Raw genomic sequence first — 18,086 nt, 5'->3', positions numbered from 1 at the left:
ACTCCATCCCTCAATCCTCAGACTCTCCCTCCCAGACCATGCTGGGTGGGGAGAGGGCTGGGCTGCTTCAGGACAGGGCCGGCTCCTCAGCACGCCACTGAGCCGCAGCTATCCCAGTTCAGGCTCCTCCCCAGGGCCTCTCACAGGAGGGGTGGTTTGGGGTTTTTTGTTTGTTTGTTTGTTCATTTTGAGACAGGGTCTCACTCTGGTTGCCCAGGCTGGAGTGCAGTGGTGCGATCATAGCTCACTGCAGCCTCAACCTCCGGGGCCTCAAGCGATCCTCCCACCTCAGCCTCCCAAGTAGGTGGTACTATAGGTGTGGGCCACCATGCCTGGCTAGTTTTTGTTTTGTTTAGTTTTTTGGGCTTTTTGAGTTTTGTTTTGTTTTTGTTTTTGTTTTTTGAGACAGAGTCTCGCTTTGTTGCCCAGGCTGGAGTGCGGTGGTGCAATCTCAGCTCACTGCAACCTCTGCCTCCTGGTTCAAGGGGTTCTCATGCTTCAGCCTCCCAAGTAGCTGGGACTACAGGCGTGCACCACCACACCTGGCTAACTTTTGTTTTGTTTTGTCTTGTTTTGGTTTGTTTAGTAGAAATGGTGTTTCACCATGTTGCCCAGGCCACGTTTTGCCATGTTGAGGCCAGGCTGGTCTCGAACTCCTGGCCTCAAGTGATCCACCTCCTTCAGTCTCCCAACGTGCTAGGATTACAGGCATGAGCCACTGTGCCTGGCCAGTTTTGCATTTTTTTGTGGAAACAGGGTTTCACCATGTTGCCCAGGCCAGTCTTGAACTCCTGGGCTCTGCCCAGGATCAGCCCACCTTGGCCTCCCAAAGTACTGGGATTACAGATGTAAGCCACCACACCCTGCTGAGGTATATTTTTTCCTATGTAAAATGTTAAGAAAGCCATGAAGCTGAATGAACTTGGCTAAAATATATCATTCCTAATACTGATACAAAGGAACTCACTAAACACGTATTTTTTTCTTTGTTTCTTCCTTTTTTCATGAGGCTAAATTGACTAAAATAATATCACTAAATTTAGAATGACAGTTTTTAGACAAATAAGACATAAACTTTGGATAAGTCTAAAGTGCTTTAAAAGCCCTTAAGATGAGTTATTTCTATTTCCCAGCTATTTAACTTTATCCCTAAATTATATTGGTTTTGTGTACAAATATTTTATTACTCCTGCTGATACTCCTATTCCCTTGCCTGTGAGATTGGAGAAGTGAATGTGTGGGCCGAAGGAAGGGTTCCTTAGGTTAGTGGGAGTGCAGCAGAAAAGGGGCCTGAGGAAGACGTTCTCCTCCACCGAGACGTGTCTGTCAGCTGCCCTCAGCATGAGATCAATGGGCTTAGCAAGTCACAAAAGCAAACAAAACAAAATCTCTAGGCAAATTAACACAGGAACAGAAAACCAAATACCGCATGTTCTTACTTATAAGTGAGAGCTAAACATTGAGTACACGCAGACACAAAGAAGAAAACAATAGGCACGAGTACACACAGACACAAAGAAGAAAACAATAGGGAGGAGGGTAGGAGAAGGGTGAAGGTCAAAAAACCACCTATCGTGAGTTCTGTGCCCACTACTGGGGTGACGAAATACTCTGTACATCAAACCTCCATAACACCCAATTTATCCATATAACAAAAATGCACATGTACCCTCTAAACCTAAAATAAAAGTTGGAAAGAAAAAAAATCTCTCTCTCTCTCTCTCTCTCTCACACACACACACACACACACACACACACACACACCCCATACCAAAATAACAGTGACACTTACCAGATCCTGAACTGCACATTTTAACAGAGGTAGACCCATGGCAAACCTCACTCTCTGAACTGTCAAAGCTCTCATTTCATCCAAGCTTAAATCATACCTGTGAAGAACAGATACAAAACAAGACAGCCAATAATTGGTGACTGAGGGGAGGCTGTGGATACTTTGACCCTGGGCTCAGAGAGAAAAGCTGTGTCCATCATAACGCTTGTTTGATACTGTGCACAGTGTGTGTGTTACATAGACTGGGTGTTCAATACAGTCAGACACCAGGAGGGATGTCTGACAGGATTTCCAGACAAGACCATCTTATTATTATTATTATTATTATTATTTGAGATGGCGTCTCACTCTGTTGCCTAGGCTGGAGTGCAGTGGTGCGATCTCGGCTCACTGCAACCTCCGCCTCCTGGGTTCAAGCGATTCTCCTGCCTCAGCCTCCCGAGCAGCTGGGACTGCAGGTGCCCACCACCACACTCAGCTAATCTGTGTGTGTGTGTGTGTGTGTGTGTGTGTGTGTGTGTATTTTTAGTAGAGACAGGGTTTCACCATATTGGCCAGGCTGGCCTTGAACTCCTGACCTTGTGATCCACCCGCCTCGGCCTCCCAAAGTGCTGTGATTACAGGCGTGAGCCACTGCACCCGGCCAAGACCATCTTAAAACAAGACTGCAGCACCTCCTGCTCCACAGGGCTTTGAAAATTGTCTGAGATGACTTAAAAGCAGCATTTGGGAGATAGGGGAGAGGGAGTGTCATGCATGTTACAAGAGGTGGACTGTAGTGGCCATAAGGATTGCCACTCAGGGTTGCCTTTGAGAATACCTGCCTCCAGCTGCCACACCTTCGAATTAACGGAGTGATGGTAATTACATTCACCGTGAGGCTGCTCATCTCTTGGCTGCTACCAGCTGATGGTTGAGCCTCACAAGGTTCTAGAGTCAGGCCATGCCTGCCCAAGAGGTGACCTGCTCTGGGACCCCCACTTGCCTGCAGAGATTTGCCATCACTTCACTGTGGTCTGTGGCTTTCGCAGATCAACCCTTTCCTGCCCCTCTCTTTTCAAGGGGGCCAGACCTGACGGCCTTTGCTCTGGGGGTTCTCCCCACCAATCCAGCTCCCTCCCACTTAACCTTCACAGGTGTTTTCTCCAATTAAATCTCTTGTACATCTAGTCTCATCTTGGTGCCCACTTCTCAATGAACCTAAACTGACACAGGAGGAGAGGTTCCTCTTTGGCCACCTAGCATGTTTCCATGCAACGCACAGCCTGAGCCTGGAAGACCGCACTCAGGCTACATTTCAGAGCCAGAGGATATGAAAAGGATGGCCTAATGACAGAAAATCTTCTTGGAGATACCCACCCTACAGGAGAAAAACACCAGAGCAAAACACACCCATCTTCCTCTCCCGCAGCTTCAGGGGGGCGCTGCTCTTCCTCTCCCGCAGCTTCAGGGGGGCGCTGCTCTTCCTCTCCCGCAGCTTCAGGGGGGCGCTGCTCTTCCTCTCCCGCAGCTTCAGGGGGGCGCTGCTCTTCCTCTCCCGCAGTTTCAGGGGGGCGTTGCTCTTCCTCTCTACCCCCTAACCCTGCAAAAGCAGGAGGGGGCGCTCCCATTCCTCGCTGCAAGGCTGAGGGGAGAATTAGTCTTCCACCTCTTCCACCTCTTGTCTTGCAGAGCAGATGGAGTGTCTGAGTTCCTGACCGGGCGTACACCTTGGTGGGCCAATTAGGGAACTGATCTTCTATCTCCTGCACAGCAAAAGCAGGTGGTGCCAGGGTAGCATTAGTGGAGTCCAGTAGTGGCCATCTATACCCAGCAACAACAAAGCCTAGCAAGAATATGCAAGGTAAGTCTAGTCACACCCTGCTTCATACCAACACCCCATCAGCAGGACCCAATGGGAAGCTGAGACTTCACCCCTACTTGGTATTAACAAGGAAAAAGGATGTGGTAGGAGATAGGGTCAGTTGGCACCCTATCTCCTACCACATTCACCTACTTAATTCACCCCTCTCCTTCCCTGGTGTCATTAGCGCCCAGAAGAGAACTGAGCTTCCATCCCAAACCAGGTGACAACAAAGTGATGTGGATCAGCTTTCAACTTCCCCCTTCCTGATGGCAGCTCAGCCCAGTGGGGAGGGGATGATCTCATATTCCCATTTGAAGGCAACTGAGGCCGTGAGATTCAATGCCCTACATCAGCTGAGTAGGTGTTGGCAGGGCCAAAGAGGGGAGCTGAATTTCTACTCCATACCTTTTCAACAACTGTAAGTCAGCTCAACAGGAAGCTGAATATACATGGCCAGTGGACATCTCAATATACCTCAACAAGGGACTCCATGCTAAAAATATTCAATCAATCTTGAGCCACATAATAAAATATCCAAAATGTCTAGGACATGATAAAAAATTGCTCATCATACCAAGGAACCATCAGAACACATACAAAGAATTTACTAAGAACCATCACAGCAACAAGGAACATCACAACATGAATGATAAAGAAATCAACAGATACCAACACCAAGATTAATCAGACATTGGAATTATCTGATGAGGATTTTAAAGCGACTATCATAACCACGCTTCAATAAGCAATTATAATTTCTCGAAATAAATGGAACAAAAACAGAAAATTGTATCAAAGAAGCACAAGTTATAGAAAAGAATAAAATGGAAATCATAGAACTGAAAAATATAACCAAAATTTTTTAAATCTCCCTAGATGAACTCAAGAATGCAGTATAGATGACAAAATAGAATCAGTGAACTTGATGACAGATTGCTATGGTCTAAATGTTTGTATGTCCTCAAAAATTTATATGTTGAATCCTAATCATGAAGGTGATTATATTAGAAAGTAGGGGCTCTGGGAGATGATTAGGTCATGAGCAGTTCACCCTCATGAGTAAGATTTATGCCCTTACAAAAGAGGTCCCAGAGAGCTGCCTTGCTCCTTCCGCTATGTTAGGACATAGCAGGAAGGCACCATCTATGAACCAGAAAGCAAGACCCTCACCAGACACCAAATCTTCTGGCACCTTGATCTTGGACTTCCCAGTCTCCAGAATATGAAAAATAAATTTCTGTTATTTAAAGGCAACCTGATCTAAGATATTTTATTTTGGACTGGAACACAAATCAATAGAATTTATTCAATCTGAACAACAAAGAAAATAGACTGAAAAATAAGACAAATATTTCTCAGGAACATTTGGGACAATAGCAACAGAGCCAACATGCACATCTTCAGTTTTGAAAAGCAAAAAAAAGACAGAGACTGGACCAAAAAAGTAGTACAAGATATAATAGCTAAAAACTTCCCCTACTTGGTAAAAGACATAATAAACCTACAGGTTCAGTAAGCTGAGCAAATAATTAGCTAAACCCAAAGAAGCCCATGTCAAAAAACATAATAATTAAATTTCTGAAAACTAAGGCCAAGGAAAAAACCTTGAAGGCAGCTAGAGAGAAAACCATTGGAATGATAGCAGATTTCTCATTGGAAACTACAGAGGCCAGAAACAAGTGGCTCAACATTTTTCAAGTACAGAGACAAAATAATTGTCAATGGCAAATCTTATATTCAGTGAAGATATCCTCCAAGAATGAAGAAGAGGAATAATAAACATCTTATCAGGCCAAAAAAATGTAAGAGAATGTTTGCTAGCAAGCTGACTTAAAGAATGGCTAAAGGTAGTTCTCTAAACAGACAGGAAATGATAGGAGAAGGTTAGAACTTTCAGAAAAGAAATAACTTCAGAATGAGTAAAAATATAGTAGACTAGATTACTTATTACGGGTTTTTAATAGACTTTTTTAGAGCAGTTTTAGGCTCACTGCAAAATTGATTAAAAGGTACAGAGATTTCCCATATAGTTCCTGCCCCCACATGTGCATAGCCTCCCTCACTATCAAAATCCCCCACCAGAGTGGTATATTTGTTATGGGTGATGAATATACATTACCCATCATTATCACCCAAATTCATAGTTTACATTAGGGTTCATTCTTGGAATTGTACATTCTGTGGGTCTGGATAAATTTATAATGACATGTATCTACTATTGTAGTATCATACAGAGTAGCTTCACTGCCCTAAAAATCCTCTGTGCCATGCCTCCCCCAACCCCTGACAGCCACTGATCTTTCTACTGTCTCCATAGTTCTGCCTTTTCCAGGATGTCATACAGTTGAAATAATGCAGTATTTCAACTAGACTTTTGGGTTGTCTTCTTTCACTTAAGTCCTTACCTTTAAGTCTCCATGTTTTTTTCATGGCTTTATACCTCATTTCTTTTTAGCACTAAATAATATTCCATTGCCTGGAGGCACCACTGTTTATTTATCCATTCAACTACTGATGGACATCTTGGATACTTCTAAGTTTTGGAAATTATGACTAGAATTGCTATAAATATTCATGTGCAGGTTTCTGTGTGCACATAAGTTTTCCATTCCTTTGGGTAAACACCAAGGAAAATGATTACCGGACCATATGGTAAGAAATCACCAAACTGTCTTCCAAAGCAGCTATACCATTTTGCATTCTTACCAGCAATGAATAAGACTTCTTGTTGTCAGCATTTAGTGTTGTCAGTGTTCTGGATTATTCCAAAAGACATGTAGTGGTATCTCATTGTTGTTTTAATGTGTGTTGCCCTACTGACATATGATGTTGAGCATTTTTAATATGCTCATTTGCCTGCTATATATATTCTTTGGTAAGGTGTCTGTTAAGGTCTTTGGCCCATTTTTTGATGATGTTGTTTGTTTTCTTATTGTTGAGTTTGAAATGTTCTTTGTATATTTTGAATAACAGTCTTACATTAGACGTGTCTATGTGTCTGTTGCAAATATTTTCTCCCAATCCACAGCTTGTCTTTTCATCCTTTTGACACTGTTTTTCACAGAGCAGAAAGTTTTCCTTTTAATAAAATTCAATTTACCAATTCTTTCTTTCATAGATCATGCCTTTGGTGTTATATCTAAAAAGTCATCACCAAATGCAAAGTCCTAAGGACTTTCTTCTAGATCTCCTAGGAATTTTATGGTTTGATATTTTACATTTAGGCCTGTGATCCATTTTGAGTTACTTTTTGTGAAGGGTGTAAGGTCAATGTCTAGATTTATGTTGGGGGGGGGTGGGATTTGTATGTTGATGTCCACTTATCACAGCATCACTGGTAGAAAAAGCTATCTTTTCTCCATTTTATTGTTTTGCTCCTTTGTCAATGGTCACTTGACTCTATTTATGTGAGTCCATTTCTGGACCTTCTATTCTGTTTCATTGATCCATTTGTCTGTTCTTTCACCACCACTATACTATTTTAATTACCATAGATTTGTAGTAAGTCATGAAGCCAGTAGTGGCTGTCCTCCAACTTTGTTCTTCCCCTTCAATTTTGTATTGGCTATTGTGAGTCTTTTGCCTCTCCTTATAGACTTTAGAATCAGTTGTTGATATCCACAAAATAACTTTCCAAGATTTTGATTGAAATGATGTTTAATTTTAACAACATTAAGTTTCCTCTCCCACCACTTATTTAGTGATTTTCTTTCATTCATGACTTTTTGAAATAATATTCAATGTCTAATGCAAAAAATTATAAAACCATCTGATGTGGTACTCCACGTAGGTTGAAGACATACTTCAAACAATTTGGCCAGTGCCAGTGAGTAATTCAAGCACTGTGGGAGGCTGAGGTGGGCAGATTGCTTGAGCCCAGGAGTTTGAGACCAGCCTGGGCAACGTTGCAAAATTCTGTTCCTACTAACAATGCAAAAAATTAGCTGGATGTGGTTGTGTGCATATGTAGTCCCAGCTACTTGGAAGGCTGAGGTAGGAGGATTGCTTGAGCCTAGGAGGGGAAGGTTGCAGTGAGCCAAGATCACACCACTGCACTCCAGCCTGGGTGACAGAGTGAGACCCTGTCTCAAATTTTTAAAAAAGGACTAAAAAAATATTTTAAAATTGGAAGGGTAAAGGAACCTAAATGAAAGTTAGGTTTCTATACTTCACTCAAAGTGGTAGGACAGTATTAGTAAACTACGGTAAGTTATGTATGCACTGTAATACCTCAAGCAACCACTAAGAAAATATAGAATGTGATATACTCTAAAACACAATAAACAAATCAAGACAGTATCCTAAAATAATGTTCAAATAATCCACAGGAAGGTAAGAAAGCAAAAAAAAAAAGAGAGAGAAATAAGAGACAGAAGAAACAAATAATAAAGTGGCAGATTTAAACATTGACATATCAATAATTACCCTAAATGTAAATGGTTTAAATACCACAATTAAAAGACAAAGATTGGTAGAATGAATTTTTTATTAAGTCTAAAAATATGCTATCTGCAAGAAATCTGTTTCAGATATAATGACATAGGCAAGTTGAAAGCTAAAAGATTTAAAAAGTCACGTAAATGCTAATCAAAAAGAAAAAGTAGAAGTGGGTATATTTATATCAGCTAGAGTAGATGTCAGAAAAAAGAACATCACTAAAGATAGCAAAATACATTATAATTACAAAAGGATCAATCCACAAAGAAGACATAACGATCCCAAACGTGTACACACCAAACAACAAAGCCTCAAATATGTAAAACAAAAACTGATAAATCGCAAGATGTAGCAGTCTAGTGCCAATCAGAAGAAAGAAATCATGCAATAGGTTAAACAGACAAAGTTTAATACAAAGTATTACTATGATAAAATAATCACTATAAGAAACAGGGAAACTCCATATGGTACCCTCAGGCTGAGAGAGAGAGCACCTAAAAAGATGAAAATGTTGGAAGAGGCACAGATCTCACTAGAGAGGGTATGGTTCAGCCCATCAAACAGCAAAGAAGTTAGCTGATTTGGCCAGACCGGAGTTGGTCTAGAGTCTCTGGGATAAAAATAAACCATCCTTACAAATGCAGGTGTAAACCACCTTACAAATGATGGTGCAGGTTTGAAAAACTTTCATCTAAATATACCTAAAGAATACAAGAGAAGATTTGGACGAATAGAAATATGTGCCATGTTTTTAACAGAAGACAATATCATAATGAAATCAATTCTCCTTATGTTAATTCATACATTAAACATAATCCAAATAACAATGCCAACAAGTGATTTTAAAATTCATGTATAAAAAGAAACAAACAAAAATAGTGAAGAAAACTCTACACCCAAGAAAGTATGATCTTTTCAGACAATAAAATGAGTGAAAAGATTGCCAAGCTGAATAAAGAGCCAAGATCCATCAGTATGCTGTCTTTAAGAGACCTATCTCATGTGCAAAGACACACATAGGCTCAAAATAAAGAGATAAAGAAAAATTTACCAAGTAAATGGAAAAAAAAATCGGGGTTGCAATCCTAGTTTCTGAAAAAAATAGACTTTCAACGAATAAAGATTATAAAAGACAAAGAAGGGCATTACATAATGGCAAAGTGTTCAATTCAACAAGAAGAGTCAACTGTCCTAAATATACATGCACCCAATACAGGAGCACCCAGATTCATAAAGCAAGTTCTTAGAGACCTACAAAGAGACTTAGACTCTCACACAATAATACTGGGAGACATTACCACCCCACTGACAATATTAGACAAATCATCAAGAAAGAAAATTAACAAAGATATTTAGGACCTGAATTCAGGTTTGGATCAATTAAACTCATTCATGAATTTCAGTCAGCCATGAATTGGACAGACAACTCCTCTGACCTTGGCTGGACTCTCACATATTTGAGGGTTGCCTAGAAGTTCTGTAGATATCTGATAGATCTCCACCCAAAAACAACAAAATATACATTCTTCTCATCACTACATGGCACTTACTCTAAAATTGATCACACAATTGGAAGTAAAATACTCCTCAGCAAATGCAAAGGAACTGAAATCATAACAGTCTCTCAGACTACAGAGCAATCAAATTAGAACTCAAGATTAAGAAATTCACTTAAAACCACACAACTACAGGAAACTGAACAACCTGCTCCTGAATGAGTCTTGGGTGAATAATGAAATTAAGGCAGAAATCAGGAAGTTCTTTGAAACTAATGAGAAAAAAGAGACGATGTGCCAGAATATCGGTGATGCAGCTAAAGCAGTGTTACAAGGAAACTTTATAGCACTACATGCCTACATCAAAAAGATAGAAAGATCTCAAGTTAACAACCTAACATCTCAACTAAAAGAACAAGAGAACCAAGAGCAATAAACTCCCAAAGCTAGCAGAAGACAAGAAATAACCAAGATCAGAGCTGAACTGAAGGAGATAGAGATGTGAAAAACACTTCAAAAAATCAATGAACCCAGGAGTTGGTTTTTTGAACAAATTAATTCAATAGACCATTAGCTGGGCTAATAAGGAAGAAAAGTTAGAAGAATCAAATAAACTCAATCAGAAATGATAAAGGGGATATCACTACTGACCCCATAAAAATACAACCATCAGAGAATGGCCATACTGCCCCAAATAATGTACAGATTCAATGCTATTCACATTAAACTCCCATTGACATTCTTCACAGAATTAGAAAAAACTATTTTAAAATTCATATGAAACCAAAAAGGAGCCCAGATAGCCAAGACAATCCCAAGCAAAAAGAACAAAGATGGAGGCATCACACTATCTGACTTCAAACTATACTACAAGGCTATAGTAACTAAAACAGCATGATACTCATACAAGAACAGATACATAGACCAATGGAACAGAATAAAGAACTCAAAAATAAGACTGCATACCTACAAGCATCTGATCATTCACAAAACTGACAAAAACAAGCAATGGGGAAAGGACTCCCTATTTAATACATTGTGCTGGGAGAGCTGGCGAGTTATAGGCAGAAAATTAAAACTAGACCCCTTCCTTATGCCATATACAAAAATTAACTCAAAATGGATTAAAGACTTAAATGTAAAACCCACAATTATAAAAACCCTAGAAGAAAATCTAGGGAATACCACTCAGGACATAGGCATGGGCAAAGATTTTATAATGAAGACACCAAAAGTGACTGCAACAAAAGCAAAAATTCACAAATGGGATCTAATTAAACCAAAGAGCTCCTGGACAGCAAAAGAAACTATCATCAGAGTGAACAACCTACAGAATGGGAGAAAATTCTTGCAATCTATCTATCTGACAAAAGTCTAATATCCAGAGTCTACCAGGAACTTAAACAAATTTACAAGAAAAAAAAAACAAATAACCCCATTAAAAGGTAGGCAAAGGACATGAACAGACACTTCTCAAAAGAAGACATATATGTGGCTAACATGAAAAAAGGCTCAACATCATTGATCGTTAGAGAAATGCACATAAAAACCACAATGAGATACCATCTCACATCAATCAGAATGGAGATTATTAAAAAATCAAAAAACAACAAATGCTGGCAAGGTTGCAGAGAACAAGGAACACTTTTACACTGTTTGTAAAAGTGTAAAGTTCAACCATTATGGAAGACAGTGTGGCGACTCCTCAAAGACCTAGATGCAGAAATATCAATTGACCCCGCAATCCCAATACTGGGTATATATCCAAAGGAATATAAAGATACATGCATGCATATGTTCACTGCAGCACTGTTTACATTAGCAAAGACATGGAGTCGACCTAAAGACCCATCAATGATAGACTGGATAAAGAAAATGTGGTACATATACACCATGGAATACTATGCAGCCATAAAAAGGAATGACATCACGTCCTTTGCAGGGACATGGACAAGTTGGAAGCCATTATCCTCAGCAAACTAATGCAGGAACAGAAAACCAAAACACCACATGTTCTCACTTATAAGTGGGAGCTGAATGATGAGAACATATGGCCACATGGTGAGGAACAACACACACTGGAGCCTGTCTTGGGGGGTTAGGGGAGGGAGAGCATCAGATAGAATAGCTAATAGATGCTGGGCTGAATACCTAGACTATGAGATGATCTGTACAGCAAACCACCATGGCCCACGCTTACCTATGTAACAAATGTGCACATCCTGCACATGTACCCCTGAACTTAAAAAAAGCTGAAGAAAAAATAAAAGGGGCAAATTTCCCTTAAAAAAATTTTTTTTAAAAAGATGTGTGATAAGGCCTTAAGTAACTCAAATTGTGCAAAACAGGCAGATAGACCGATAGAATAAAATGGAATACTGAGAAACAGAAGTAAGTATATATGGAAATTTAATATATGTAAGATAAACCTGGTATATCAAATCATGGGAAAAACAAACATTATTGAAACATCCAGCTGGGTGGCCAACTGGAAAGGAAAATTAAGTCAGATCCCCATTTCACTCCATGTACCAGAATAAATTCCAAATAGATCAACAATTGACATGAAGAAAAATAAAACCACAAAATATTAAAATAAAACCTGAAGAATTATTTCATAATTTTAATCCAAGAAATCTTTCTAAATATGACATAATATTTAGAAGCCATAAAGAAAAGACTGATAAATGTGACTAATAACAAAAATTTATGCATGACAAAAAGACCATAAGGATATCAAAAGACAAATGACAAACTGAGACAAAGTATTTGTTACTGATGTCATTGCAAAGGGGCCAATCCTCCTAATTACTGAGCTCCTATCGTTCATTAAAAATAGACTGGATAAAGAAAATGTGGCACATATACACCATGGAATACTATGCAGTCATAAAAAAGGATGAGTTCATGTCCTTTGCAGGGACATGGATGAAGCTGGAAACCACCATTCTCAGCAAACTATCACAAGAACAGAAAACCAAACACCGCATGTTCTCACTCATAAGTGGGAGTTGAATAATGAGAATACATGGACACAGGGAAGGGAACATCATACACTGGGGCCTGTCAGGGGTGGTGGGCCTAGGGGAGGGATAACATTAGGAGAAATACCTAATGTAGGTGATGGGTTGATGGGTGCAGCAAACCACCACGGCACATGTATACCTATGTAACAACACTGCACATTCTGCACATGTATCCCTGAACTTAAAGAACAATTTAAAAAAATAAAAATAAAACAAACAAACAACAACAACAAAAAAAAACCAGACCAAGTGGACAATCGATTTGAACAGATGGTCCACACCACACAATAGGAAATACAAATGGCATTTAAACATATCTTTAAAATCCCTGCTCCCAGATGTATTAAAAGAAGCACAAATTAAAATTACACTCATACCAATTTTTGCCTCATACCAATTTTTGCCTGTCAAATGAACAAAGTCCAGACAGTGTGATAACACACTATCAAGGTTGGCAAGGTTGTGGGGGAACAGACGCCCTCATATGCTAGCCCAGGGGAGGGCTGAACAGGGGAAGGAGGGTGGGTGGGACGAAGGGAGGCAAGGTATAAATTGGCACAATCTCTACTTATGGCAATTAGATGATATCAATTAAATTACAAATGAACCTACCTTTTGGGGTTTGGTTGTTTATTTGTTTTGGAGATGGTGTCTCACTCTGTTGCTCAGGCTATTCTCTAACTCCTAGGCTTAAGGAATACTCCTGCCTCAGCCCTCTGACTAACTAGAACTTCAAGTGCACACCACCATCCTGGCTCTGACCCTACTTTTTGATTCAGCAATTCTACTTCCAGAAATGTGGTTCTTTGAATGTCTTCACACATGTTAGGAGTATGCATAAGTATGGAACAATGTAAGCTATGGAGCATTACAGACATATATTTATGTGTGTGAGTGTATAAATATATATATATGCACACACACACACTCAGATGTGTTAAACTATAAATTCTTTAATCAAAAAGAAAAAATGTGAATCGAGAGAAACCTCAAACTACAAAAATTAGATAGCACAGCCTACGGGAATGCCATGAAGTACATTATAGGTAAGATTCTGAAACACAGGTTATTAGCTATTTCTTTACATTTCCATTTCAGTAACTTTACTATAAAATCATTGTTATTCATCTATTTTAGAATCCCAAACTCACATCTATTCTCACATGGTAAGGTTTCCTGCTCGTAATTATAAACATCTCCTAAGTGTCAAATCCTAGTAATGATTCTGTGCAATCCATGCAGAAAAATAAGACACGACACATCAGTAGATGAGGGCCACTAATGCACAGATAATATATACATCAGCCAGAAGAGCTGAAGAAATGATCAAAACCTATAAAATAAACAGGCCTTGGCCCGGCACAGTGGCTCACACCTGTAATCCCAACACTTTGGGAGGCCAATGCAGGCAGATCAACTGAGGTCAGGAGTTTGAGACTAGCCTGTCCCAACGTGACAAAATCCCATCTCTATTAAAAACAGAAAAAATGAGCCAAGCGTGGTGGCGGGGGCCTGTAATCCCAGCTACTCGGGAGGCTGAGACAGGAGAATCGCTTGAACCCGGGAGGTGGAGGTTGCAGTGAGCTGAGATCGTGACATTGCACTCCAGCCTCGGTGACAGAGCGAGATCCCACCTCAGAAAAAAAACAAAACAAAACAGGACTTAAGAAAGTGGGCTATTACTAAACAGCTCTCAACTATTAATACCCAACTTCCTTATATCAAATAAATTTCTCAACAGAGACGTGTTAGACATTTTAATTACAGGTTTATTCTCATTCCCACTCCCAAAATGCCCTACAAAGGATGAGAATAATGTTATGTAGGCAGAAATAGTGATTAACAATACACACGTTGCTTGCATATGTGTGTATTTTTATTTTAATTTCTTTAAGGACACACTAGAAACTGACAGTTTTCACCTTTTGGGTACGTGGGATGGAGGTGGGAAAATTCAGTAGATGGGAAACAGTACTCTATTTTTTATGCTGACTTTTGAACCAAGTTAAAATAACACCTATTCCAAATAAATGTTTAAATTTTATTTTAAACTGTATAGTTAAAAAGAACCACTAGATGGAGCACGTTCCTCATTTGAACTGCTGCCATAACAGATTCATAAAGAGATTAAAGCTGGATGAAAAACTATTCTGGAAACTCTCTAGCTGAAAGCTTGAACATTGGTTTATCATCATCATCGTAGTATCTAAATTGCTAACACTGTTCGAGCAAACAGGTGACAATCTGCCATGGAAAAATCAGGATTTTAGAAATACATCCTTATGCTCCAATCCCCTAAGCGATATGCATAGCTGTGTCTTCAAATATAAACCGCCACATTTAACAATCTTGGTAGTTTTCCTAAAATACTATCTGTATAACAATGGCGTATAAAATCATAAACAATGATTTTTTGACATGTTCTCAGCTATAATTTCTCTTTTCTGTCTTCTTGGGTCTCTAAGATATGGAGATAAGGCAAATATTAGTGTTCCTAGATCTCAGGCTGCAGGAAGAGGCCCTGGGTTTATGGCATCAGTGCTGGGGGTGGGCATCAGGCCTCACATGTGAGGGGCATCTGGGGACAGCTGTCGGAGACGTGATGAGGTCTAGAGAGGGCCTAGCTCTGCCCAGCAGCTCCACCATCATGTGACTTCCCTATTGGCATTCTGTGTAGGATTCAGGTTGTAAAACGGTCCTGTGATTAAGAACAAGATTGCAAACCTCTGAGCTAAAGCAGGCCACCAGAGCAAGAACTGAAGCAAAAGATACGAGAGGAGAGAGAGGAGAGAGGAAAGAGAGGAGAGAGGAGAGAGAGGGGAGAGGAGAGAGAGGGGAGAGAGAAAGAGAGAGAGCGACCTCTCTAGGAAGCCTGGCAAGGTGGCAAAACAAATGCTGACCATACCAAGTGTTGACAAGCATGCTGAGCAACCAGACCTCTCACTGGCTGGAGGCAGGAATGTAAAATGGAACTCTAGAAAAGTTTGACAGTTTGTTATGAAGTTAAACATAGACTTTCCATGTGCAATCCCATTCCCAGTTACACACCCTAGGAGAATTCTTTGTTTACAAAACTTATTTTTAAAATCTGTACAGGAATGTTTACAGAAGCTTTTTTACAATCATCAAAAACTGGAAACAACCCAAATGCCACTAGCAAATGGATAAATAAACTGTGGCACGTCCATGCAATGGACTACTACTCGACAATTAAAAGGAATGAACCACTGACACACACAACTTGGATAGCTCACAATAACTTGGATAGGGCATTGTGTTGAGTGAAAAAAAAAGCCAATCTCAAAACAGTTACATATGATGTAATTCCAATTGTATAAATTCTCAAAGTGACGAAATTACGGTAATGGAGAACATACCAGTGGCTGCCAGGGGTTAGGGCTGTGGGGATTCTGACTCTGAAGGAAAAACACAGGCGAGTTTCTTTGTGACGTTGTGTGCCCTGATCACGGTGTTGGTCACAATACTACATAGTGGATAAAGTATCATAGAACTAGGCAGGGCAGCATGGTGGCTCACACCTGTAATCCCAGCACTTTGAGAGGCTGAGGCACGCGAATCACTTGAGCCCAGGAGTTCCAGACCAGCCTAGCAACACAGCTAGACCCCTTCTCTACAAAAAATTTTTAAATGGCCCAGGTATGTCTGTAGTCCTAGCTATTTGGTAGGATGAGGTGGGAGGATCGCTTGATCCCAGGATGTTGAGGCTGCAGTGAGCCAAGATCATGCCACTGCACTCCAGCCTGGGTGACAGAGTGAGACCCTATCTCAAAAAGAAAAAAAAATTCATAGAACTACACACACACACGCACGTGCGCGTGTGCAAGAGGATATACAAATGACCAGCAAGCACATGAGAAAGTGCTCAACATCTTAAGGCATCATAGGAATGCAAATTATAGCTATAATGAAATAATAATACACACCTACTCAAACGGCTAAATTTTTTAAAATAATGACAACACAACATTTTGACAAAGACATGGAACAATTATAACTGTCATACTTCGTCATAAAAATGTAAAATGGTACAACCACTTTGGAAAAAGATCTCAGAGATTTCATAAAATTAAACAGGTACCTATCCCATAACCTGACAATTACATTCCTAGGTATTTATCCAAGAGCAATAAAATTACATGCCCACACAAACTGTCATAGAAGAATGTTCTTAGCAGCTTTATTCATAATAGCTCCAAACTAGAAACAGCCCTGGTGTCCATCAATAGAATTGGTAAACTATGATCTATTCATAGGATGGAATGTTACTTAGCAGTAAAAAGGAACATACTGCTGATACACAATAAATGACATCTATTAACCTAGGAAACATTATACTGAGCTCTTGTGGCTCACTTGCTCTGGAGGAAGCCAGTTGCCAAGATGTGAGGACACTCAAACAGCCTTATAAATAGTCCACCTGGAGACGAACTGAGATCTCCTTCCAATAGCCCTGTCAATGAGTGTATTAGTCCATTTTGCACTGCTACAGAGGAACACCTGAGACCGGGTAATTTATAAATAAAAGAGGTTTATTTGGCTCACGATTCTGCAGGCTGTACAAGCATGGCACCAGCATTTGCTCGGTTTCTCATGAAGCCTCAGTGGGCTTCTACTGATGGTAGAAGTAGAAGGCAAAGGGGGAGCAGGTGTGTCTCATGCAAGAGAGGGGGTAAGAAAGAGAGGAGGAGGTGCCAGAGTCCTTTAAACAACCGGCTCTCAAGTGAACTAATAGGGTGAGAACTCACTCATCACCAGGAAGAGGTCAGCACCAAGCCATTCATGAGGAATCTGCCCCCATAACCCAAACACCTCCCACTAGGTCCCACCTCCAACATCAGCATCACATTTCAACATGAGGTTTGGAAGGGACAAACATCGAAGCTATACCAATGAGATATTGGAGAAGGAGCTTCCAGCCCCAGTCAAGCCAAGGCCAACATCCTAAATGCAACCTTACGGGAGACCCGGACCCAGCGCGACCCAGTGAAGACACTTGGAAATTCCTGGCCCACAGACGCTATGTGAGACAATACATATGGGGGTTTAAGCTGCTAAATTTTGGAGTAATTTCTTACATATCAGTAGATAGCTAATACACACAGTAGTGTCGTGCACACACACAAAATTGATGGACATGACAAGTATCTTATTTTTAAAGCACTGTAGCAACATACGATGCAACAAGAACAAAGGCATGAGTGGTAAATGTACAGCCCAGTGAATTATCGCCAAGTCACCTCAACTGTGTAATCCACACCCAAGCCAAGGAAAATCACATTCCAGAACCAGCATACAAGATCCCCCTCAATCACTACTTTCTCTCTCCTACACGGTGCTAGCTGCTATCCTGCCTTATAACTTCATAAATTATTTTTTACTTCTTTTATTTATTTATTTTGAGACGGGGTCTCATTATGTTGCCCAGGCTCGTCTTGAACTCCAGGCCTCAAGCGATCCTCCTGCCTCCG

At 40.2% G+C, this 18,086-nt stretch overlaps 1 protein-coding gene across 1 annotated transcript in view; it reads right to left on the bottom strand.

Moving 5' to 3' along the window:
• The window catches only part of LOC100427170 (acyl-CoA oxidase like), a 265,642-nt gene that overhangs the window by 227,286 nt on the left and 20,270 nt on the right, over window positions 1-18,086 (bottom strand). Inside the window, exons 2-4 of the mRNA XM_077958995.1 lie at window positions 3,185-3,537; window positions 1,793-1,889; window positions 720-724 (exon numbers count right to left, since the gene is read on the bottom strand). Of these exons, the coding sequence (XP_077815121.1) occupies window positions 720-724; window positions 1,793-1,889; window positions 3,185-3,402 (320 nt within the window). The 5' untranslated portion in view covers window positions 3,403-3,537. The remainder of the gene's footprint in view (window positions 1-719; window positions 725-1,792; window positions 1,890-3,184; window positions 3,538-18,086) is intronic.

This window comes from Macaca mulatta, chromosome 13, assembly GCF_049350105.2.
Source record: "Macaca mulatta isolate MMU2019108-1 chromosome 13, T2T-MMU8v2.0, whole genome shotgun sequence".
Taxonomy (NCBI): Eukaryota; Metazoa; Chordata; class Mammalia; order Primates; family Cercopithecidae; genus Macaca; species Macaca mulatta.
This window is presented reverse-complemented; position numbering and strand designations above follow the sequence as displayed.